Here is a 26541-nt window from a genome sequence, read left to right on the forward strand (position 1 = left end):
ATATATATATATATATATATATATATATATATATATATATATATATATATAATACATACACACACACAGTTGAAGTCAGAATTCTTAAACTCCCTTTGAATTTTTTTTCTTTTTTTAAATATTTCCCAAATGAAATTTTTCACAGTCTGTCTGACAATATTTTTCTTCTGTAAAAAAGTATTGCTTGTTTTATTTCTGCTAGAATAAAAACAGTGTTTAATTAATAAAAAACATTTTAAGGTCAAAATTATTAGCCCCTTTAAACTATATTCTTTTTCAATAGTCTACAGAACAAACCATCGTTATACAATAACTTGCCTAATTACCCTATCATACCTAGTTAAACCCTTTAACAAGCATCGTAACCACCTGGTTGACCTTTTATCAGTATTATTTTAATTTCTCATTATTATTGATCAGAGTTGTGTCAGTATATTATTCAATGCAAGCATGGGCCAAAAACATTATTTTCAAGAACTGCACCTTAAAGGGTTAAAATAACATTAGTTTTATTCTGTAAACTACTGATGACTTTTCAAGTGTCTCCTAATTTTTTCATAACTACACAGCTGGATTTCACTGCTATATTTTAGTGCAATTTTCCACTATTTGTGCTTGAAATTATGATATTTAATGTTGTGATTCTCCCTAAAGGGCATTGATTCGATACTTATTCATAACAAGTTGTCTCATTTCAGAGGCTGCGTCCTCCGAAGGATGCACTGAAAGGGCGCTGCGTCATCGCGGCGTGATGAAGGCTGTCTCATTTCAAAAAAATTCGAAGGCTCCTTCAAATGCAGTCTCAAAATATGTCCTTCGTTTCCCAGGTAATGAAGGACACAACTGATGGATCCTTTGCAGCCTCTAACATCCCGTGCTGATAACAGCAGGACGTTTATAGGAAAACTCCAGACTAAATGCATGTATTAGGTTTATTTTACTTGGTTATCTAAACACATTTAAAAAATAAAAAGAGTGTGACATGTCTTACTAAAAAGTGATACGTTAGACCGGTGGTTCTCAAACTGTGGTACATGTAACACTAGTGATACACAGGCTTCCTTCCTGTGGTACGCAGAGGAATCAAATATGTCATATGTACATGCTACACATGTTTAAAAATGTATCAAAAATTATTTATTTATTTATATATATATATATATATATATATATATATATATATATATATATATGATGAAATATATAGCCTATATTTCCAGGTGTTGATGAATTGGCTACTATATGTTAATACTTTACATTTAAGTGCAGTAGTTGTTTTGTTTTTTTTACTTTTTAAGAACAGTAACCTACCATTTTTAAATTTTAAAGACACATTTTAAATTAAATGTTGACGTTTTTAGTAATTTTTGTTTGTTTGTTTGTTTTTTTCCCTATAAGCACAGTACAGTGTTGATGTGCAGACTATTTATAATGTTTAAAGAATAAATATTCTCAATAATAGGAATTAATCTGCCCTGTTTTTGAACTGTGGAGAGCTGTAGCTGCTTTACTGGGCCTACTACGCTACTGTATTTCAACACTGGTCATGGTGGTACCCGGAGAGGCAAGTTTTTTCTGAGATGGTACTTGATGAAAAAGGTTTGAGAACCACTGCTTTAGACAGTTTACATTTTGTGTGTATATGTACGGATCACAGGAAATAGATTTCCAGATTCTGTAAACCTCGCTTTGACTTAAAATATCAGATCGTTTTAAAATAACTTTGACTTGGGTGGACTTTGAAGGACTCACCTTCAGAGGATGCAGCCTCTGAAATGAGGCACAGCTACAGTTTATCAAACACCCTTTAAAAATCCCTATGGGAAAATGAATGAAACGAGCGCCACTTGAAAATTTGGGCGGGGCTCTGTTGCACTCTATTATGACCTCACCGTATGGGCGGAGCTTCAAAGGGTCTACCATTTAAATGTTTTCTTATTGCAGGTCACTTTCAGAACAGCGTGTGCTTCATCCAAAGGCACATCCAGTCTGCTGCTGGTTCACTTGATAACCAGGTCTGAGAACCAGCATCTTCACACCTCATAAATCTCTTTCTTGGCATTTTAACACACACACACACACACACCAGATTCATGAATGCAAGAACCCTTATTTTCGAATGGGATTCAGTGCTCGAGGCTGAATGTATGCATATGTGTATGTCGATGCATTTAGTGTGTGTGGCATTCAGCCTGTCTGTGTTTATGAATATATAATGTGTGTATGCGGCCGAGTCCTGCAGGATTAGATTTCCTGAAGTAACAGTCCGGTGTGTGTGTGTGTGTGAGTATGTGTGTGAATGCAAGTGTGTCTCTGAGTATGTGTAAGAGTGGGTCTATGTTGATATGTGTGTGTATATGTATATGTGTGTGTGTGTGTGTGTGTGTGTGTGTGTGTGTGTGTGTGTGTGTATTGCATGTTTGAGCATGTCTCTGTGTGTATGTGCGATTTCTGCATGTATAGATATACGAGTGTGTTGCTACGGTATGTGTGTCTGTGGAGGGTTGTGAGTGTGAGCATATTGTGTGTGTTTGGTTATGTTACTATTTGTGTAGGTCTGTGAATTGTGTATGTATGACTTTGTATGCGTGTGTGTATTGTGTATCAGTATGTGTGCGTATTGTGTGTGTGTATTGTATACCATTGTGTTTTTTATATTATTCTGTATGTGCGTGTGTGTTCATATGTCTGAATGTGTGTGTTTGCGCATGTCTGTGTGTATGTTTACATATGCATGCATGCATGTGTATTTGTGTGTAATGTATCTGTGTGTATGTGTTCATAAGTATGCGAGTTTACGGTACAGTATGTATGCGCATGTGTGTGTGTGTGTGTGTGTTTGTTACAGTGTTATTATTGTCCATCATTCTTCCTCCTCCTCTACCTCCTCTTCCTCAGGCTGCTCTCCAGGCGTCCCAGCTCCTCATACCCCCTGTAGAAGAGCTCCAGCTCTCGGGCTCCCCAGCTCCTCCAGACTGCCAGGCACCAGGCCATGTTTTCCTTGCGGAAGCCGCACACAACGGTGTCTTTAGCCACGAGCGCCGCCTCCGCCAGAGTCCTGCGAGAAGAGAGGAGAGGAGAAGAAGAGATGAGCTGGAAAAAAATAAACGCGGCCGGACTCTTCGCAGAAGCACCGAAGCCTCTGTTCCTGGAAGGTCCCGCCGAGGGCCTGAAAGCAGCGTTTGTGTGATGAATGAGTGTTTACAGCCAGAGCTGACGGCGGGTCGACCATGACAGACACTAGTCTATGATAAACACTTAATAACAACGTGAACTTCAGCTTAAACTCTGCATCAAAACATCCTCGTCGTCTACTTGCTGCATAGAGTTTCACTGTCCTTATATTCTAATAATTCAGATTTATTAAAATCATTTATTTACATATACAGTCAGGGCTCGAAATTAACCTTTTTGCTTGGTAGCACTGGTGCTCCTAACTTTAAAAATGTAGTCGCACCCACCAGTTATGAGCACCATTACTATAAGGTTTATATGAACAGACTTATTGCATTTGAAATCAACACAAATCAAAATGAACAGGCAAATATATATATATATATATATATATATATATATATATATATATATATATATATATATATATATATATATATATATATACACATATATACATATATATGCTTGCATGAGGAAAATATGTCTCAACGAAATCCCGTAATCACAAGAAAATACATTTTAATAATATAACTGAGAAATCAAAAGATACACGGACCGCTCACCAGGCCTGCACGCACTGCTTGACATAAATGAATCTGGTAACGAACTGCAGTGTTCTCACGGGTGCTGTCTGATATTGCACAGATGCTTTTGACATATACCTAGGGCCAGACAGAATCTGCGGACATTTTTTGCTATTTCTGCGGAGAATTTTGGTAAAAATCTGCGGATTTCTGCAGAATTATTTTAGGAGTATCATAACTAAAACCTTAATATGTGAAATTAAAAATAATACTTTTTTGACTTTTATTTAATGTTTAAAATGCAAATCCAATTAGATTCACGTTATTTGGTAAACAAAGCAAGTCTCTCGTATAATATATCTACTAAAAGACAAATAAATAAATCAGATAAACCTTTTCATATTAGTCGATAATATTACTGTAATTAATTTAAAAACTGAATAAATATAGATTTACACACATTCACACAGTAAATAAACAGAATTAATGATTGCGCGTGCAGATTCAGTGTGGGCCTGCATATACCTTATTTGCATACATCATTTTAATAGCAATACCACTCTTTTCATGAGCTGCAATATTAGTGTAATCTTATTCAGTGCAAGCCCTTTTGTGATGGTGCACGTGGTGTTAACTTAAACATTTAGCTGCACGGCTGACAGCATCTAGCGATTAAATGGAGGATTAAACAGAACCTCTTGTGCTTAAAATGTGTAGATGTGGCAAACAGTTACTTGAAAATTTCATCCCACAGAATTTACAGTGAATGCTTTAGTTATTTTATAGCGGACTTGAAGCCAATGGAAGTCCTTATCCACTCTTAGACAAGTGTAGATGGTGGATTAACATTCACCACATGATCAGTAATCAGATGAGCCATTATTAGTAGCTTTAGGTGGTTTCTAAAACTAAATCTGTCAGTGTTGTTTTCATTCTCTTATCTTCAGCGCTTTACATTTTCATGGTTGTAGCTCCGTCATCTGAAGACAGAAGGCATTGACTGAGTGATTGACAGCTGATTTTAACCAATCCATTGGCGTTCTGTTCTAGAGCAGTAGGCCAATAAGATGAGCGTGAAGGCGGGGCAAGTGTTGCGGGATTTGTTTACTGCAGCAAGTTGACATGACAAGTTTTAAACTGTTCCTGAGCGCTGCGGTTCAAGTGCAAAGATGCATTCTGTGTGAATGTGTCCTGAATCCGCACATGCGGTGAACATTTTGCTGTGAAAACCAGTTGCACGCAATAATTTTATGCACTCGAACAAATGCTCCCAAATATATTCTGAGGTCGCACAAATAAAATTTCAGCCGCATATTTGACCAAAACGGTCGCATTTTCGAGCCCTGTACAGTGGTCCGCATAAATGAGTACACCCCTCATAGATCTCTCTTTTAATCATTGCGAACTGTTTAAATTCACCCCTTTGTTATGTTGGTGGCTGTTTTTTTCCCCACAGTATTTCTTCTGGAAAAAAGTCTTATTTGTTTTACTTCGGCTAGAATAAAAGCAGTTTTTAATTTTTTAAAATCCATTTTAAGGTCAAAATTATTAGCCCCCTTCAGCAATCCCCCCCCCCCCCCCCCCACCCGATTGTCTACAGAACAAACCATCGTTATACAATAACTTGCCTAATTACCCTGACCTGTGTTGGGAAAAAGGAATGTATTTTTTAATGTACTTTTTCTTTTCATCAAACAATTATTTGTATTGGTCATTTAAGGGTGATAAATTAACTGTTGTGTGGGGGATGCTGTGCATACTAATTATCATTTTTGCAGTAGTAGATAAATGCTGGTTCGAAATTAAATTCAGCTCTGCAGAAACGTCCTGTCTGAAGACAGGTGTTAAAACTGAACACAGAACACAGAAAGTCTTATGCTTTTATTGATGTGCAGAAAATTTGTAGAAAAAGAGGACTTATGTCTGGGGTGCGGCCAATGGAGGACTGGACAATGATTGACAAGATTTTCACTAAACTCAACCTGTAATATCTGCTGCCTATATAAGTTGAAGTCAGGAAAAGAAAAGTGTCGCGCACCTCCCTAATGCAACTTTTGCACTGCATTGAGGATAACAGAATTCTGTGAACCGAATTATTCATTTGTCTCCAATAAATTGTTACAGTTTTTGACATTGAAGAAAACCCTCTCCTGACCTTTTTTATTGAACACGCATGGAATTGATTCAATATTCCAACACCTGCCTAGATAACCTAGTTAAGCCTTTAAATGTCACTTTAAGCTGAATACAAGTATCTTGATTAATATCTAGCCAAATATTATTTACTGTCATCATGGCAAAGATAAAATAAATCAGTTATCAGAAAAAAATATACAGGTGATTAATAATTCTGACTTTAACTGTATGTATGCATGTATGTGTTTGTATTTTTTTCCCTTTCATAAAGAGAATTATGTATGAAGCATTATGTGTTTTGTGATAGCGTAACTAATGGTATTTTTTTTTTGTCCTCCCTCTGTCCTTTTGTCCTCCCTCAGCCTGTGATCTGGAGAGCGATCAGACAGCACTGTGATGAAGGACATACGGCTGTGTTATTGAACAGTGAGGATGAAGGAGGCTTTCAGAAGAGAAACAGGTGCTGGAAATCAGCACACATCCTCATCTGCCTCCTCATTACACATCGGCCACCCTTTTTGAGGGTAAATTTAATCCTTATTAAAGGCCTTATAACGAGGGCCAGACAGAATCTGTGGACATTTTTTGCTATTTCTGCGGATAATTTTTTTAAAAATCTGGATTTATGCAGAATTATTTTGGGAGTATCATAACTAAAAATGTAATATATGAAATAAAGATTAATATATTTTTAACTTTTATTTAATATTTACAAAGCCAATGCAATTAGATCAACTTATGTGTTAAACAAAGCAAGTCTCTCATATAATATATTTACTAAAGGACAGAAAATATGACTTTACAAACTGTATAGTAAATAAATCATATGAACAATTTTAAATTATCACTGAAATTAATTTAAAAAACTGAATAAATATAAATTTACACACATTGACAGTAAATACATAGACTAAATAATGAGCTAAAAATCTGAGGATTTCTGCGCGCGCAGTTTTCTTGTGGGCCTACTTATAACCCTCTTGTTGACTTACGGGTCATGACTTTAATGCTAATAAGTTGTCACGTCAATAATTTCCATGTGGGCAAAAATATGAAAATGTGGGTACTTTTTATTAATAGGCCCACAAACTTGAATTACAAAAAAAAAGAAACAAAAAAAAAGAGACAGCCACCATTTTAACAGCAAAAAAAACAATTTTTTTATCCTGATGTTTGGTGACTCTCTAAAATGAGCCCAAAATAGAAAAACTGGATCGTTTTCCATTTTCTTATTTTCATGAAGGCTGTACACATTAAAAGTGGCACGGTGGCTTAGTGGTTAGCAGTGTTGCCTCACAGCAAGAAGGTCAGGGCCAGTTGGCATTTCTGTGTGGAGTTTGCATGTTCTCCCCGTGTTGGTGTGGGTTTCCTCTGGGTGCTCCGGCTTCCCCCACAGTCCAAACATGCGCTATAGGGGAACTATATAAACTAAATTGGCCGTAGTGTATGTGTGTGAATGAGAGTGTATAAGTGTTTCCCAGTACTGGGTTGTGGCTGGAAGGGCAGCCACTGTGTAAAACATATGCTGGAATAGTTGGCGGTTCATTCTGCTGTGACAATCTCTGAAATAGAGACTAAGCCAAAGAAAAATGAATGAATGAATGAACACATTTAGGATGCAATGGTTGTCCTTAGGGTCAATTTTCATCCACCAGCAATAAAAACAATTTTACACCACAAAAACTACCCAGCAGGCACACAACGTCATTAGATGTTAATATTAGGTCAGACTTAGGTTGTGACGTCAGGTGACCAAAATTCAATGTCTAGCCAAAATCTAAGGACAAGGTTAATTTGATGTCCGAAACGACGTCAAATGACGATGATATTTGGTTGATTTTAGGTTTTGCTGGAAAGTGACCAAAATTCAACTTCGACCCAACATGGGTGGTCACTTGGTGTCGGAGGTGAAGTGACTGAATAACACAGCTAGGAACCGGGTAAGTAAACTGTACTATGCACCGGGTTTAGGGCGGTCGATGCGATCGGATACTATACCAAAGTCGGTGACCCGGGGTTCTAACAGACTGTACCAAATAGCTGAGAAACGGGGGTGGGGGCAGGGTTGTGGTGAAGAATGGGGGGCTGAAATTAAAGTTTTCAGGGAGAAATAACAAAATGGGAGGGTGGCGGGAGATGGGTCTGAAATGCGGGAGACTCCCGGGAAAAAGGGGAGTATTGGCAGGTATGAGTAATTTGTGGATGTGTGTAAACGTAAAATTCTGTAGTGCATTTAGTTATTACCCAGCAGACACACAACGCCATAAGACAGTAATATTAGATTAGATTTGTTGTGATGTCAGGTGACCAAAATTCAATGTCTAGCCAGTGTTTAAGGACAACGTTATTTTGACGTCCAATAATGACATCAAATGACGTTGATATTTGGTTGATTTTAGGTTGTGTTAGAAACTGACCAAAATCCAACGTCGAGCCAACATCTTAAACCAACGTCATATTGATGTCAAATACTTACAATTATTAGTCAGGTATGGCAACCAAATTCCAACATCTGATAGACGTCATAGTGGTAACGTTCACACAATGTCAAGCTGTAACATCCTTAGACGTTGATATTTGGTTGGACATGGATGTCGGCCTGACGTTGGGTTCTGACGTCAACCTGATTTTCATTTCCAAACAAAATGCAAAGACCCCACAACTTTGGGGTCAATCTGACATTATGACGTCAGGCAGCAGATGAAAATGAAGAGCAGGGGCGGGTTGTTGTGGACAAAAGTTTAGAGCGAGGGGGGTTTGTTGCAGACGAAAGTGAAGAGGGTTGGTGAGTCACGGAAAAAAGTGAAGAGCGAGGGTGCATGTCCGGCTTGTTCCGGCATGAGTTAAGCCCTGTTGCTAGGTACTGGCACGCACGCACGCACGCACGCACGCACGCACGCACACACCCCCCCCCCCCAAAAGACAGAATAAAAATCTGCTGCTTTAACATTTATGAATGCTGCCTTGCTGAAAACTATTTACACGTATGCAGGTATTTTTAGCATTATAAAATACAGTCTTCAGTCAAAAACGAGTGTTGTCTACTGATCAATTACTGATGAGGCAAAATCTGGACATTCACAGAGTTTGTGATGAAGATGAGGCTGATTCTTCATGCAACATAGATTTGAAGATTGAAAGTAAACATGTAAATACACAATTATTACCATCTTCTTGATTACTTGAAACTATTTTTACATTTATCAGTTCAGCTTCTTAATCACCTAGTGTACTTTTAATCAAACAGGTTTATACTTGCAAAATGCCCTTAAAGTGATGTGCAACAAAACACAATCTAAAATTGCAGCACATTTCGCAGACCGATTTACTTCAAACACTCAAAGGAAGTTATGGATTGAGACTGGAGTAAAAAAAACGTGGTATTTGACAGGCTTATCGGCAGCCCAATGTGAAACGGAGCGCTGTTGTATGAGACTGAAAGGCTTTATTCTGCGAAAACAACGGTCCATTTGTCCAACATCTTGACCATTAATGGGCACAGTCATATTTAAATGCTTATCTTTCATTGCACTTGTCTGAATATCCTGTGCCATCTTGTGACTGAAGAATATGTAGGTTAGTGTATGCTCCATTCAGCCATTTACTTTCAGCTTTATGTTTAATTAAAGAGTTAGTAAATTATTATAACTCAGAACAACCACCTAGAAGAGCATTATCCCTTACTTATTCATTCATTTTCTTTTCGGCTTAGTCCCTTTATTAATCTGGGGTGGCCACAGTGGAATGAACCACCATCTATTCTTGCATGTGGTTTACGCAGCGGATGCCCTTCCAGCCACAACCCATCACTGGGAAACACATACCTGTGTACACTCATTCACAAACAAAGAAATGCCAACTGACTCAGCCGAGGCTCGAACCAGCGACCTTCTTGCTGTGAGGCGATTGTGCTATCCACTGCGCCACCGTGATGCCCATCCCTTACTTATGGCATTAGCTTATTTTTTTAGTAACTTTACACTAGTCATACACTACTGTACTGTGTTTCTACAGAAAGTGTTTTCAAGTGTTTTCCACTTAAGAATCAGTGCAGAAGTGTGTATGTGGCCTTGTGTTTGCCTTGAGGCTAGTGTGTCATCATGAACAGTTTATGTGGACAGAGTGTGTGTGTGTGTGTGTGTGTGTGTGTGTGTGTGTTTGTGTGCTGTACCCAAACTCCTGCACTCCAGGCACTGTCAGCACACCGATCACTCGACCCCGGAGAGAACCAGCCTGATCCTGAACCTCCAGAACCATGATGTCTCCTCCACGCCTGAATAAACACACACACAGCCAGCCGTCAGATTGCACAATCAAACATTTAAATTCTATACAAATAGCGTGTATTTATTAATAGTTATTTTAGTAGTAATGTTAAAAATATAAATCTTTTCCATTTTCTTATTCATCAGCAAAATGTAACCTTTCCAAGACACGAGAATTTATAAGAAATACATTTTCCCATTTCCCCAATGCACATCCCAAACAAGAAATCGATCAGGTTTTAGATACAAAACTTTGCAGAGCTACAGTCAAGGGTTGGGTCGATAGACGATAGCATCATCCATTGCTGATGGCCGATAGACATCACGAAGCTGAGCTGGCATCGCGATCCTCCGCCCCGCCCTGTTGCAGCAGCAACTTACTCACGAAAAATACACACTTACGCCGAGTTCAGACTGCATGATTTTCAAAGTAGTCATGTCACAGACATTTCATACTGCATGACTATCTGGGCTAGTGTTCTGTCGGTGCTGGATCAGTGACACGGTCAACTTTATGGACAACTTTATCCAAACTACGTCTCACAACCAAAACATGTGGTGTTTTTGGTCACGTAGTATATCTTTTAATTATTAACTACAAGCTCACCTGGGTTTAAAGTGAATTAGTAATTTCTCCTCAACTTTTTTTCTTTTTCGACCCAGTTGTGGTATTGCTCAGATGGCACGTCAAACAGACACGGGCGCTCCTGCCAAATTTCCACTAGTTTTTCCTTCGATTCTTGGGTCCAAATAAACTGAAAATGAGCGCTTTTAACTTCTCCCCCCAACCTCCCGCTGGCCTGCAGATACACACACTAGTAGATGATGCTCTCTCATTGGCTGTAGGTAATCACCAATGTTATTCTCAGTCAAAACTCATTTCACACAGCATGATTTGAATCGCTGACAGCTCCAGATATTTAGCACGCCAAGTATCTGCCGACTCTTCTGTGATTCTCTTAGATCGCGTCTTTGATAGTTTACAATGTGTGCTTGTCACTCACGTAAACGAGCATCGATTTGCCTGTGATTTCAGCCATTTGTCTGCAGTTTCTCAAAACTTGTTGGCGAGTCAAAATCGGGGCTAAAATCATGCAGTCGGAACTCACCATTAGGCCCCATTTACACTAATATGTCACTAATGGCATTTTAAAACGAAAACGATCCACGTCCACGCTGGCGTTTCACCTAGCATTTCTGAAAAGCCCTCCTTCCACAATATACAGCTGAAAACACACATCATGTGACCACACACAAACACACACTGTCATGCGCTGCAGCGTATTCCGTGCGTCTGAGCTCCAGCAGTCAGCTGGTGCTTTGAGCACAAAACCCCACAGAGCAGTGCACGTCAGACAGTTTATTAAGGGTGTACCGCTGGATCGCGTCTCACTATAGCTGTTAAACGTGATGTTTAATTAATCTTGTCTCTATCTAATGACTCTTTGGCCTTTTGAATCCATCAGGTAACGTGTCACAGCGTCAGTACACTGCTTCAGTCTTTCGCTTTCATTTTAATTTTAGTGAAAACCTCAAATACTGTTGGTTGGTTCCTGTTAGTTGTGCACCTATTTTACCAACCAAGTTTGTCGACGCCATTATACTGACACAGATCACTATTCATCCCAGAGTGCTGTGGAAAAAGTGATTGACAGGTGGTAATTTGTGTGTAACTTATCTTCACTTATTTATGATTTGGTTATGGGTGAAACAAAGACCAAGCAGGTCAGGTAGTTGAAACGGTAGGCTACAAGTAAGTAATTCCTGATTAATTAATTAATTATTCATAAATAATTATTCACTGCTGCCTATGATGATGATGCCATCGTCCATCGCAATCAATCATCAATTCTTAAATCAATTTCTGAATGCTTTCCTTTAGATACTGAGCCATGCCCCCTAGTAGCATTACTTGGACTTAACCCTACAAATGTTTCCTTGTCATTTACACAATCAAATGCACTCGTCTTCTCTTTAATAATTGCTACAAGGCTTATAACACTGAAAATGGAAAAATCCTTCCCCACCCAGTTATGTAAATTGGATGCATGATCTGATGCAGTCTATGCAAATAGAAAAGATTAGATGTACAGTTTGTAGTAGTACTGATTTATTTGACACTATTTGGCAACCCTTCCTCTTACATTCATTCATTTTCTTTTCGGCTTAGTCCCTTTATTAATCAGGGGTCGCCACAGTGGAATGAACCGCCAACTTATCCAGCATATGTTTTATGCAGCGGATGTCCTTCCAGCTGCAACCCATCACTGGGAAACATCATATACTCTTATTCATTCACACACATACACTACGGCCAATTTAGCTCACCCAATTCACCTATAGCGCATGTGTTTGGACTGTGGGGGAAACTGGAGCACCCAGAGGAAACCCACGCTAACACAGGGAGAACATGCAAACTCCACACAGACATGCCAACTGGCCCAGCCGAGGCTCGAACCAGCAACCTTCTTGGTGTGAGGCGACCATGCTGCCCCACAAAACCTTTTACTTTATAATAAATAAACATTTAATTTAATACCACTCAGAGCTACAAAGCACCGTGTATTGATTTATTCCTTTATAGTTTGAATGAATAAACACGTTGTATGCTGATACACAATAGCGAACTCTTGTGTGTGTATAACAGAGATGTAACCCAGTTTACAGCATGAATCTGCTTTATAAGTCATTGTCCAAATCGGCGCGACGTTTTCCCTGGAGCTGAACATCTCGACACCTGCGTGACCCCAATACAGTCACATTATAAAGCTCTTCAGGGTCATGAATAAAACATGCAGATTTTAACGTGCTCGTCTGAAATAACACTCCACTCTGCCCTTGATCTTGTGCTTAAACCCTCTTTAACCAATGTTTAATTGATGAATAACTCCAGGAGGACACGTTCACAACATCACAGTCTGAAAAGGACATCTGATTCAACACAACTGGTTTAAGCAAAAACTGAGACCCATTTTACCGGCTCAATACAAGCTTTAAAACCCCTATTAATTTTCTCCACAGGGTTTTGATATTTAACGATAGCCGATAAAACTTAAAAATCAGACTTGTTGTGAGCTCTGGGCTTGTATATGCTGTCGTTGGACACATCTATTCACATTAATTCAACTTTGTTTTCAAATAAATGTGTTTAATAAGGAATATGCGCAGAAAACTACATTACCCATGATGCTGTGCAAACATTCCACCAATCAGAGAGTTGCAAAAGAGCTTTAGCTCCGCCCACTTCAGCACTGTAAAGGATGTAATTGAGTCTACACTCTTAAGATGCTTAAATATTTGAATATATTTGTGTATTTAGCTAAAAACTATAATAATACTGAATAATAATAATAATAATAATTTGTTTTTTTATTTTTTGGGGGGTTTTAATTGGTGTCTTCATGGGATATATTATTACAATATTGCTTCATGGGATTGTAGTTCTTTCTCTCATTAAATATATGTATAGCAAATTTCACAAGAAGGCCAATAAAGTTTTGACTTTAACTGTATTTGCATTGATATATGCAGCGGGTCGTACCTGGGCACCCAGATGGTGCTGTTGACAGGAATGACATTGAGGGCCTTGAGATGCAGCGGCGTGTAGCTGTGATCCTCCAGCTCTGGATCTGTCCCACTCCTAGACAACAGAACATCAGGAGAAACCTTCCCATCCTCAACCTCCTCAAAATCTGCCGATAAAGGCAGACTGCTGGAGCTGGTCAGAGAGCTCAGGCCTGCAGAGTTCGAGCGCTCCATATTAGCATTCGCTGATCCGGCCTGCTCCAAATCCGCGATCTGATCCAACATCTCTGAACTGAATCCCGAAGACACGGAGCAATAATCCAAAGAGTCCTGCTGGCATAAAATCTGCGTTCCCGCGTCCTCGCTGTGCGTCACTGTTACCTTCACTGAATCTAAACTCTGTTTTCGAGAAGCTTCAATATCAGATTCATCAGGCGACACAATCCCGCTTGGCCTCTGCACTGGGAAAACATCACGAAGTGGATTAGCATCACTGCAATTGTAGCTGGCGCACACTTGATAGCTAGCGGCGTGATACATTAGCAGGGTGTTAGTGTGATTATCTAAACACCACACAGCCTCTTCATTCCAGCAGCTCAGAGATGAAGCCATGGACACCAGGCAGGCCGGTGGGAGGTACGGGTCCAGCCGGTGAATGGGTTGAAGTGTGAAGCTGTCGATGATGATTACTCCTGGCCCGTTGGAGTACCAGATTTCAGATCCGCTGCGCACCGCGACGATACAGCGAATTGCGTAAGGCCGCTGCCGGGGGTCCGAATCCGCCATGTTCAGCAGGTGTTTGTTGATAGAATGCGAGCAGACGTACCTCTCGTTCTCCTCCGGCATGTCGTCCACTAAAGAGTAAACGGCCATCAGACCGTCAGACATGCCTGCAAACACCTGCGGAAGAGACTGAACAGAAGACACGTGGTTAATATTGAGGATTCTACTTAAGACGATATAACACATTCAGTTACTGTTTTGAAGATTCTAATAACTATTTAACTGACAGTAATACAATATTATTAATATATCCACTTCATTTACTTCAGTCAAAGAGGCGGGGCTATCAGTCCTTTAAGGAAGAAATATCAGTCATTTAAAGCAGGGCTATCAGTCCTTTAGGGTGGAGCTATCAGTCATTTAGGGTGGGTCTATCAGTTCTTTAGGGTGGGGCTATCTGTGCTTGAGGGTGGAGCTATCATTGCTTAAGGGTGGAGCTATCAGTCATTTAGGGAGGGGCTATTAGTCCTTAAAGGTGGAGCTATCAGTCCTTAAGAGCAGGGCTATTAGTCCTTTAGGGTGGAGCTATCAGTTATTTAGGGTGGGGCTATCAGTGCTTTAGGGTGGAGCTATCAGTCCTTTAGGGTGGAGCTATCAGTCCTTTAGGATGGAGCTATCAGTCATTTAGGGTGGAGCTATCAGTCCTTAAGAGTGGAGATATCAGTCCATTAGGGCAGATCTATCAGTGTTTTAGGGTGGAGCTAGCAGTTCTTAAGGGTGGAACTATTAGTCCTTTAGAGTAGGGCTAAGTCCTTTAGGGTGGAGCTATCAGTCATTTAGGGTGGGGTTATCAGTCCTTCAGGGCGGGGCTGTCAGTGCATGTCTCATTTCTGCAATGCTTTCTTCCTTTATTCAATCTTCATTTATTTTGTTAGTGACACCCATCTTCCAATTCTCCAATAATTTCCAAAATCATGCACCATTCTAATTTTTTCCCTTCATTTCAGGACCATTTTGATTGTATATAGATTACGATTTTGGAAAAATGGACAATCTTAACTTCCGTTTCATGGCAACTTCAACAGCACATGCACTGCTTAGGTTGAAAGTGGCAAACATTACCTCGGACTGTAAACAAAGGGAAAATGTATTAACTTTGGTTTCATTTTTACATAGGGCATCTAAACCAAGCCAGCAAGAGCGTGATGAGCAGAAGTGTAGATTTCATGAGAATATCTGACCTCTTTCCCGGCGGGCAGCAGAAACAGACAGGTGACCACAGCCGGACAGGAGAGCAGTTTCTGTGGCTGATTGAGAGGACACATCTCTTTCAGACTGTAGATCAACACCTCCTGTTCCTGCACAAACACCAACATAACCATCAGCATTCATCTGCTGAGCTCGCTAACAAATTTCATTCACTACTGTTTTAAAAATGAAGCCCCTTTTTACACAGTAGTACTGGTAAATGTGGTATATGCACAGAGACTTTTAATTCTGAGAAAACCAACTGAAAAAGCAGACGCATCCGGTGAACTGTCATGCCATTATAAACTCACCATGTTTAATATTTGATTTGTTTAAAATCTGAGATATGATATGAAGTTGGTCTCACACCAGATAAGAATACTGCACTAAATTACATTTTCCATGACATGTATTTAAAATAAGGAAATGTATTTTACCAGAGTATTTTCGATGAAGTTTCAGCTGGCCAATTTTTTTATTGGAAAAGCATCATATATAAATATAAAAGAATACAGAATAACCAGAAATCATGGGAATCTGCTTCTCAAAATATTTATTATTATTGTCAGTTGTGAAAAACATTAAACTGCTTCATATTAGAAGACACCATCTTCTCGACAAGAAGTCTGGGTTCGGGGGATACCAACTGTCCTGCATGGACATTTGCAGTTGGATACATGATGGACAGATGGGAGATGTGGCGCGTCGTGTGCCTGGCCACTCTGTCTCTGGAGAATATTAAAGATATTTATTTGTTCAGAACTTTGATAACAGGGTTTCTGTTGATGGGCCTTGGGGTATCAAAGACTAATGAAAGTGGTCAGTGCGGCTCAAAACCCCACCAAGCTGGCCGGCTGGATTGATATAATGGTGAGCAGAGTTGTTACAAATCAGACTGTGGTTATAGACAGCAAATTAGAAAACATTGGGGAGGAACTAGCGGCTTTGCAACAAGATTTGGACAGACCTGGAAACCAGTGACAGACATTAGATATCAGCGAAATAGGAAGATATTGACCCAAAAGAATACAGAATAACCAGAAATCATGGGAATCTGCTTCTCAAAATATTTATTATTATTGTCAGTTGTGAAAAACGTTAAACTGCTTCATATTAGAAGACACCATCTTCTCGACAAGAAGTCTGGGTTCGGGGGATACCAACTGTCCTGCATGGACATTTGCAGTTGGATACATGATGGACAGATGGGAGATGTGGCGCGTCGTGTGCCTGGCCACTCTGTCTCTGGAGAATATTAAAGATATTTATTTGTTCGGAACTTTGATAACAGGGTTTCTGTTGATGGGCCTTGGGGTATCAAAGACTAATGAAAGTGGTCAGTGCGGCTCAAAACCCCACCAAGCTGGCCGGCTGGATTGATATAATGGTGAGCAGAGTTGTTACAAATCAGACTGTGGTTATAGACAGCAAATTAGAAAACATTGGGGAGGAACTAGCGGCTTTGCAACAAGATTTGGACAGACCTGGAAACCAGTGACAGACATTAGATATCTGCGAAATTGGAAGATATTGACCCAAAAGAATACAGAATAACCAGAAATCATGGGAATCTGCTTCTCAAAATATTTATTATTGTCAGTTGTGAAAAACGTTAAACTGCTTCATATTAGAAGACACCATCTTCTCGACAAGAAGTCTGGGTTCGGGGGATACCAACTGTCCTGCATAGACATTTGCAGTTGGATACATGATGGACAGATGGGAGATGTGGCGCGTCGTGTGCCTGGCCACTCTGTCTCTGGAGGATATTAAAGATATTTATTTGTTCGGAACTTTGATAACAGGGTTTCTGTTGATGGGCCTTGGGGTATCAAAGACTAATGAAAGTGGTCAGTGCGGCTCAAAACCCCACCAAGCTGGCCGGCTGGATTGATATGGTGGTGAGCAGAGTTGTTACAAATCAGACTGTGGTTATAGACCGCAAATTAGAAAACATTGGGGAGGAACTAGCGGCTTTGCAACAAGATTTGGACAGACCTGGAGACCAGTGGCAGACATTAGATATCTGCGAAATTGGAAGATATTGACCCAAATTTGAAAAACTTTTCTTCTCTTTCGGCTTCCATGCGACTCTCACACTGTGCTCCTACTTCAAGGACAATCTGAAGGGGATTTTTTTTGCCCCACCCTTCCCAAATGTATCTTATTTTCTCTTTCCAAAAGCTACCTCTAGTCTGACCTGTCTTCCCCTGAATTGTGTGATGTTTGTGTTGGCCGGTGTTGGGGGGGAGGGGGGTGGGTGGTGGTGTCCGATTTAACCACATGTAAAAGTGTATGTGATAAATAAAGGCTTCATCATCATCATATTTTTGTGAAAAATGTGATGAAAAAATTATGTTGTGCTTTGTCTTTACTGTCACTTTTGACCCATTTAATGCATGCGAACTAAATTAAATAGTATTTTTTTAAATACACAAATAAATGACTACATGTCAAACACATCTCTTTAAAATGCTTTCTGAATAAAATAATTTAAAAAAAGATCCCGCACACTATCAATACTTGGTGAATGATTCAATAAATCCCAGACCACCCTCTAAAGATCTCTGAGAAATTGGATTTACAACAGGGAAAATAAGTATTCAACATGTCATGTTTTTTACTGTGAATAATATTTCTAAAGGAGCTGTTGACATGGAATTGAAGCAGAATTTGAAAACACAAACAATACAAACATAAAATAAAACAAAACAAAAACATCTGAAAAATTAGTTGTGTGTAATAACAATGAAATAACACAAGGAGAAAGCTCTGAACAACTGAAACGTATTTAATATTTTATATAAAAGTCTTTTTTTGTGACGGCAGCTTAAAGACGCCTCTTATATGGAGAATAAATGCACATGCATTGCTCAGGTGTGAGTTTTTCACAGACTTCAACAGAATGTCAAAATCTTGATGGTTCTGTGGGTCTCGTCTATCAAATCTGAGCTTTATTTAGTATTTTTTATTGGATTCATGTCAGGTGATTGGTTGGGCCATTCTACAGCTTGATTTTCTTTCTCTGAAAGCATATGAGAGTTTTCTTGGCTGTGTTTTGAATCATTGTCTTGCTGAAATGTCCACCCTGGTTTCATCTTCATCCACCTGCTAATGTAGATGTTGGACTGAAGCAGCTGATATTCGTTTACACTGAGGAAGGGCAGAGGATTGCTAAAGAACTACTGAGAGATTTCAGCTGCTGTCTGGGCTTTCACTGCCTTTCTACACCTTCTTTTCTTCATGTGTTCAATACTTTTTACCTGCATCATTTGATTTTATTATGCATAACTTCATTTGTTAACTAATTCGATTTGTTCTCTTTGTATTAATGCATTTCTTTGGTTGTTACCAACATAGGGAGAAAATTTCAAGTCAACGGCACCTTTAGAAATATGTTTTCAGAGAAAAACGCTGACGTGTTCAATACTTATTTTTCCTCTCTGTATATTCATCTTGTATGCATTTCGGATGGCATTTACTCTTGTCCTTTTCACATTGAAATAGCTATCAGATCAGAAAGAAATGCATGAAGAGACCAGCCCCAAAGTGAACACACATCTGCTCTACAGTGAGTCTAGAGTAGTCTGTTTATCAGTAATGTTTGGAGAAGTGTGTGTTGTTTCAGAAACTCACCTCAGTGGCCGTCCAGAGCGTGTTCTCCATCTTCATTTGGCAGCTCAGACGGGTTCCTGGACATGGCATCCGCTTCACCTCCACCTGCCCCTTGGCCAAGTTCACCACCGTGTAGTTCCTGGAGAAAACACACCACACATATAGAGAAGAATATGAATGTGTCTGTGTGCAACAGTTCTGAAATCCACATTCAAACAAGTGATGGTGAAAAAAAGATGCAAAATTTGTTCATAATTTTTAGTGCAAACTAAAACCATTAGAAAACCGAGATTTGGTCTTAAGCGTTTGGGCTTTCCGCAGTGACATTTACATTACACTGAACAGACCTTCAACTGTGAAAACTGGACTGAAGCAGTTTCAATTCATCTACAGTACCTGACAAAAGTCTTGTTGACTATCCAAGTTTTAGCAACAACATATAATAATAACTTGACTTCTAGTTGATCATTTGGTATCAGAAGTGGCTAATATGAAAGGCAAAGTCCTCTAGATTACACTTAATTTACCAAAATAAAACATGATCATGTCTTGATTTTTAATTATTTAATTAGGACAGTAAAGTCCGACTCCGCTTAGACAAAAGTCTTGTCACTTAACAGAAATAATGTCCAGTATAGAATATAAAGTCATGCTGCAGTGGAAGCAGAATTAATATTGTGTCTGACTCCATCATGAGCTTGGAGGACTGCATCCATACATCTCTGCAATGACTCAAATCACTGATTAATAAAGTCATCTGGAACGGCAAAGAAAGCGTTCATGCAGGACTCCCAGAGTTCATCAAGATTCTTTGGATTCATCTTCAATGCCTCCTCCTTCATCTTACCCCCGACATGCTCAATAATGTACGTTTGGTGACTGGGCTGGCCAATCCTGGAGCACCTTGACCTTCTTTGCGTTCAAGAACTTTGATTTGGAGGCTGAAGTATGAGAAGGAGCGCTATCCTGCTGAAGAATTGGCCATCTCCTGTGGTTTGTAATGTAATGGGCAGCACAAATGTCTTGATACCTCAGGCTGTTGATGTGTCCATCCACTCTGTAGATCTCCCGCACGCCCTCATACTGAATGTAACCCTATACCATGATTATTCCTTCACCAAACTTGACAGATTTCTTGGGTCCATGCGGGTTCCAGTAGGTCTTTTGCAGTATTTGTGATGATTGGGATGCAGTTCAACAGAGGATTCATCAGGAAAAAATAAATAAAATAAAAATTTCGACCTTCTAACACTTTTACCAAATGATCAACTAGAAGTCAAGCTATTATTTGTTGCTCTTACCGCTGGGATCGACGACAAGACTTTTGTCAGGCAGTGGCACAGATGAAGTCGTAGATTTTCTCCCCAATTTCTGTTTAACGGAAATGGTGTTACTATGCAAGTTACTACTAATGGGTTTCAGGGATGGCTTGCTATGCAGTTGCCAGGGTGTTCTGTGTTGGTAGGTTGCCAGGATGTTACTATGCAATTGTTATAGTGCTCTGGGAGGTTGCCAGGGTGTTACTATTTAGTTGTTAGGGTGTTCAGAGTTGTTGCCAATATGTTACTATGTAGTTGTTAGGGTGTTATGGGTGGTTGTCAGGGTGTTAATGTAGTCATAAGAGTGTAATGCAGTTACCATGCAGTAGCTACAGTGTTCTGAGAGGCTTCCAATGTGTTACTATGCAGTTCTTGGGGTATTCTGGTCTGCTGCCTGGGCATTATTATGCAGTTGTTGGACATTTTGAAAGATCGCCAAGTTGTTACTAAGCAATTGTTTGGGTGTTCTTGGAGGTTGCCAAGATGTGACTTTGTAGTTTTTAGGGTGGTATGGGTGGTTGTCAGGGTGTTAATGTAGTCGTAAGGGTGTTCTAGCAGGTTGCCAGAGCATTACTTTGCAGTTGCTAGGGTGTTATGAGAGGCTTCCGATGCGTTACAGTGTTTTGGGATTACCCGGGTGTTTCTATGCAGTTGTTGGGCATTTAGAAATGTTGCCACAATGTTACTAAGTAATTGTTAGGGTGATCTTGGAGGTTGCCAAGATATTTGTATGTAGTTGTTCAGGTGTTCTGGGTGGTTGTCAGGGTGTTACTCTGTAGTTGTTAGGCTGTTTTGAATTGTTGCCAATATGTTACTATGTAGTTGATCGGGTGTTATAGGTGGTACTCAGGGTGTTAATGTAGTCGTAAGTGTGTTCTAGCAGGTTGCCAGAGCATTACTATGCAGTTGTTAGGATGTTCCGGGAGGCTTCCAATGTGTTACTATGCAGTTGTTAGGGTGTTTTGGGATTACCTAGGTGTTAATATGCAGTTGTTGGGGTATTCTCGGTGGGTTCAAGCTCCAATGGTGTTCTGGGTGATTTCCCGGGTGCTGCTATGCATTTGCCAGGGCGTTACTATGAATATCACAACGGCGAACGCTACTAGTATAAAAGCCTTGTCCGTTTTGCGAGGTGCGCGTGCAGTGAGCGGAGGTGCGCGATGCAGCGCCAGACAAAAGTATAAATCCAGCTTTAGCGTGTTTTATGAAGTTGCTGTTGCCAGGGTGTTACTTTTCAGTTTTTAGGCTGTTCTAGAAAGCTGCCAATGTGTTACTATGCAGTTGTTAGAGTGTTCTGAGAGGTTGCCAAGATGTTGCTTTGCAACTGTTAAGCCTGGTTTATACTCGACGCGTTCTCTAGTTCACTTGAGTGTGCGTGGCGAATGTGACGTCAACCCGGTGTTTGCGGAGGTTCGCTTTGGTTTGAGCTTTGCTTTTTCTCTCTTTTTTCTGACAGCGTTTTCTATCTTTTCTTACTGACGACTTTCTAATTTGTCTCCAAATTGCTGTGTAACTTCACACAGCTGATCGTCTTGCCAATTAGTTATCTCACCTGTTTACTGCCCCCTGCCTTTCATTTCTGCTGATTGAGGGTCCTATATCCGATGGTGTTTCGCTTCTTCTCTTGCCAGAGTGTTGAGTATCTTACAGCCTTCTTGTTGGTCTATTATGGGTTACCTTTGTATTCTCTGTCCAGTTCTCTGAAGACATTCTGGATTTGGTCTGCCCTGCTGGAAAGTTGATCCTTTGCCTTGCCGTTGCCCTTTCCCTGCATTACCAAGCCTGGACCAAAGACTAGCTTAATTTTTGTTGGAATTTATCCTGTATTGTCTCAAGTTGCCTGTGGTCCAGTCTTCAGTTTATTTTTTGCTAAAGTCCAAGATCTGTTCTGGAATCTCAGCAAGTTGCTGAGTCATTTTCTTTTTTGCTTATTTAATTAAAAGACTTATTGAATTGAACTCCTCGGCTTTTGGGTCCTTTATACAGACATCCCTGACAAGCAGGTTCTGAGAGGCTGGCAACTATACAGTGGATAGTGTGCACTAGCTGGTTGCTAAAATATTACTATGCAGTTTTTATGGTGTTCTGGGTGGTTGCCATGATGTTACAATGCAGTTGTTAGAGTGTTCTGGGATGTTCCCAGGGCATTAGTTTGCCATTGTTATGGTGTTTGGGACATTATTTTTGTAGCATAAATGTTATAACAGTCATTTTTTTTAATAATGAATTATTTTTCATTTTGGTTTTAGTTAACAATAATAACTCAGCCTCTGAGTGGCTGCTAGATTAGTACAAAAAAAAAAAAACTTCTCTCTTTCTCTGTTTCTGTTTTGTATTCACATTAGACATTTCCATGACTTGAAAGATTGCATTAAGACTCCGGAAACATTCATTTTACTTCACCTTGATATTTCCAAGCCTAATAATGATGCTCGACACCACTAATACACGTCTCGTTACTCCTGGAGCAGTTCTTTTGTCTGAACACAGTCTGTACAACCCGAATGACTTCAAGGCAGCGTATGATTTATGAACGGTCTGAAATCTGAACATTTATTATACATTATGCTGTGATGCGAGTGTGCGGCTCTCAGCGGTGGTTTGGAGGTTTATATCTTCCGTTAATTCATTTGCGGAGCGTTGATTCATTACTCGATCACCAGAGTCATTTATCACACAAATGATTCAATCCGTCACATAATTGAACTACGGACGCCTCTGAATCAAATACTTTAGTAAGTTGTTTATTGTGCTTTCAGGTTTTGTTTATGAAGCCGCAATAATTTAATTGGCAATGTCAAATGTGGACAAATAAAGGCTGCGGTGATAAAGTGATTCGGGTTTCCCTAACGCTAATGTACTTAAAATATAATTTGCAGGATATTGCTGGTGGGTCGCTCAGTGATCAAGATGCCATTATTTAATAAATCCCACATTGAGCTTTTACTGCATGTTTTGTGCCAATTATTTGGTGTCTTGCTGTTTTTATTCTTTCCCAATGGAAAAGAAAATACTTTAAACCAGTATAAATGAGTTTGCTGCTCTTAGAGGCTCACTCTTTTAAACAGATTTTACAATATTTATGCTTTTTTTATTTTTAACCCTTTTATTGGGTGAAGAACCATACACAGTCACTTTACTGACATTGACTACAATATTAATTTGATATTTTACTTCACAACACAATAATTCTTGTAGTAAAATTTATAAATATATTCATATATTATTTGTATCAACATTTTGCAATAATATCCAGCAGCAGGCCCGCAGAACCACACACGTTCTAGGCACACACAATCTAGCACACACAATCTAGGCAAACCATATATGGTTACGACGGATGTTAATGTTATTAACGTCTTCTTGGACATTGTCATCGATATATTATGTGGTTAATAAATATTGTACACCCCTGCTGAAAAATCCAGCTTAAACCAGTCTAGGCTGGTTGGCTGGTTTTAGCTGGTTGACCAGCCTGGTTTTAGAGGGGTTTTGGCCATTTCCAGGCTGGTTTTCAGCCATTTCCAGCAAAATAAATATTTTACTAATTCCTATGACCTGAAATTCATTTCTAGATTCTCTGATATGTTTTAAAGCACACTGGCTGCATGGGTTTATAGTAGGGCACTAGATAGAGGGCATGACGATAAACACAAGACAAAGCCCTGATTGTGGAGTCTGTGACGTATTAAAGGACCCTCGGTTTGGCACACCGGCGGGCACTGCTGTAATTGCAAACACCTGTGCTGTGAGATAAAAGCTGAAGAAATCCAGCGCTCACAAAAAACAAAGCAGCCGATGATCCGACTGCAGATCACCGGCCATTTATCACGCATAATAATGAGCTCCTATATAGGTGCTCATGAATATTAAAATGAGTCATTTTTTTTTCAACTAGAGAGCTGGAGAAATGAGATTCCTGAATGATTTTAATGAGGGTGTTTATATGAGTGAGCCAGAGGTCTGAAGGAGAGCAAATAGAAAAAGCCGAGAGTGTTTGAATGAGGGAAATGGAGTGAAAGTGGTGATTACGGGGGTCGGTGGGGGGCTTGTTTTCGCCATAAGAGGGTGATTTCTGTAAAACGCAACCTGCTTCTTGGAGATTTCATTTTCTTTCTGCATTCGTTATTGAAAAGACTGCAGGCTCTGGGCCAACACCTAGTGTGCTGCCTACATAGCCAGCATTTTAAGGGGTCACAGGAGCACTAATGAGGCGAAAAGTGCTCCAACATTTTTGGAGATGGTTTGTGTTTGCAATAATCGAAAGTCTCAAACTGAATGTGACTGAATGTACTTAAGAAGTAGTGCTGTGGATATTGTTAACACAAAATGATTTAGAATTTATGATTACAAATCAGAGCCAACACAGTGGCTCAGTGGTTAGCACTGTCGCCTCACAACAAGAAGTTTGCTGGTTCGAGTCCCGGCTGTGTCAGTTGGCATTTCTGTGTGGAGTTTGCATGTTCTCCCCATGTTAGCGTGGGTTTCACTCCCAGGTGCTCTAGTTTCCCCCACAGTCCAAACACATGCGCTATGGGTGAATTGAATAAATTGGCCTTAGTCTATGTGTGTCAATGAGTGTATGGGTGTTTTCCAGTACTGGGTATCCGCTGTGTAAAACATATGCTGGATAAGTTGGTGGTTCATTCCACTGTAGCGTCCTCTGATAAACAAAGGGACTAAGCTAAAGAAAAATAAACGAATGACTACAAATTGGGCTGAGATCAATAGAAAAATACATTTCTGGTGAAATGCTTCATTTAGCGAATAAAGGAAATAGAAAAAAAAACGAAAAGGAATAATAATTAAATAAACATTTATTATAAATACTCCAAACTTTTGAGAGATAATATTTAAAAAGAGCAAATTAATAATAAAAAAAGAGCACTAATGATGCCAAAACGTTTTGGAGATGGTTTGTTTTTGCAAAAATTGAAAGTTAGCATCTCGTACTGAATGTGACTGAATATCCGAAGCAGAGCTGCGGACATTGTTATCAAAAAACAAAATGATTTGTAATATATTTAATTAATTTACCACAAAATTGGACTGAAATCAAAAGATCTAATGAAAAGCTTCATTTACTGAATAATGGAAATTAAAAAAAATGTATAGATATATATGAAGAAGAAATAAAATACAAATGAAAATAAATACTTAAAAAAAAAAAAAACATTCATTATAATTGTTCCAAAATGTTTGGACATGGTTTGTTTTTGCAAACAAAAAAAGGTATAATCATATGCATTTTTAAAGGACATCTTTCAAAATGTATTAAGGATTTGCAAAGCAATGAAGCAAATGAAGTGGAAAAAATTTCTCATTAAGCTGTGGCTCATTTTTTTAAATTTTATTTTGACCTATAATATGCTCATATATATTAGCATTAAATATTCTGGGGGCTGTCAAATTTAGGTAAAAATCATAAAATAATTATAGATTATTAATCGAACAAAAATGTGGCAACTTAAAAGAAAGAAAAACTGTCAGGGAAAGAGTTAATTGCAATAAGAAATTGTGATAATGTCATAAGCCTATGGAAACGTAAAAAAAAATCCTGTTTGTCCAGGAACGCACCGTAGGTCTTGGTCTCCATCCCAGAAGATGGCACTGTGGCCCTGCAGGGAGGACAGGAAGAGCTGGCTGTGATCCTGACAGGACAGCAGGTACCGCAGACACGCGAAACTGGGCTCCTGCATCTGCCGCATCAGAGGAGCAGCAAGAGGACGCTGGACACACACACACATGCAGAAATTATGCACTGATCTCAGGTCAGGTGTACGTGTGTTTTAATAGACCATTTTGAGGAATGTAAACAAAAACAATGGTCCTAACGTATTTCCTGTTTTATTATGTGTGCACTATCCCTTTAAGAACAGATTCCTGGGTGCACCATCCCTTCAAGAACAGATTTATGTGTGCACTATCCCTTCAAGAACAGATTCCTGGGTGCACCATCCCTTCAAGAACAGATTTATGTGTGCACTATCCCTTCAAGAACAGATTTAT

At 39.5% G+C, this 26541-nt stretch overlaps 1 protein-coding gene across 1 annotated transcript in view; it reads right to left on the reverse strand.

Annotated features, from left to right (window-relative positions):
• Positions 1-2354: 2354 nt before the first annotated feature.
• The window catches only part of lrrk1 (leucine-rich repeat kinase 1), a 172664-nt gene continuing 148477 nt past the window's right edge, over positions 2355-26541 (reverse strand). The window contains exons 26-31 of the mRNA XM_056462599.1: positions 26110-26261; positions 19235-19352; positions 15592-15708; positions 13644-14539; positions 10009-10110; positions 2355-3058 (exon numbers count right to left, since the gene is read on the reverse strand). Of these exons, the coding sequence (XP_056318574.1) occupies positions 2881-3058; positions 10009-10110; positions 13644-14539; positions 15592-15708; positions 19235-19352; positions 26110-26261 (1563 nt within the window). The 3' untranslated portion in view covers positions 2355-2880. The remainder of the gene's footprint in view (positions 3059-10008; positions 10111-13643; positions 14540-15591; positions 15709-19234; positions 19353-26109; positions 26262-26541) is intronic.

The sequence above is a fragment of the Danio aesculapii genome, chromosome 7 (assembly GCF_903798145.1).
Source record: "Danio aesculapii chromosome 7, fDanAes4.1, whole genome shotgun sequence".
In the NCBI taxonomy this organism is placed as follows: Eukaryota; Metazoa; Chordata; class Actinopteri; order Cypriniformes; family Danionidae; genus Danio; species Danio aesculapii.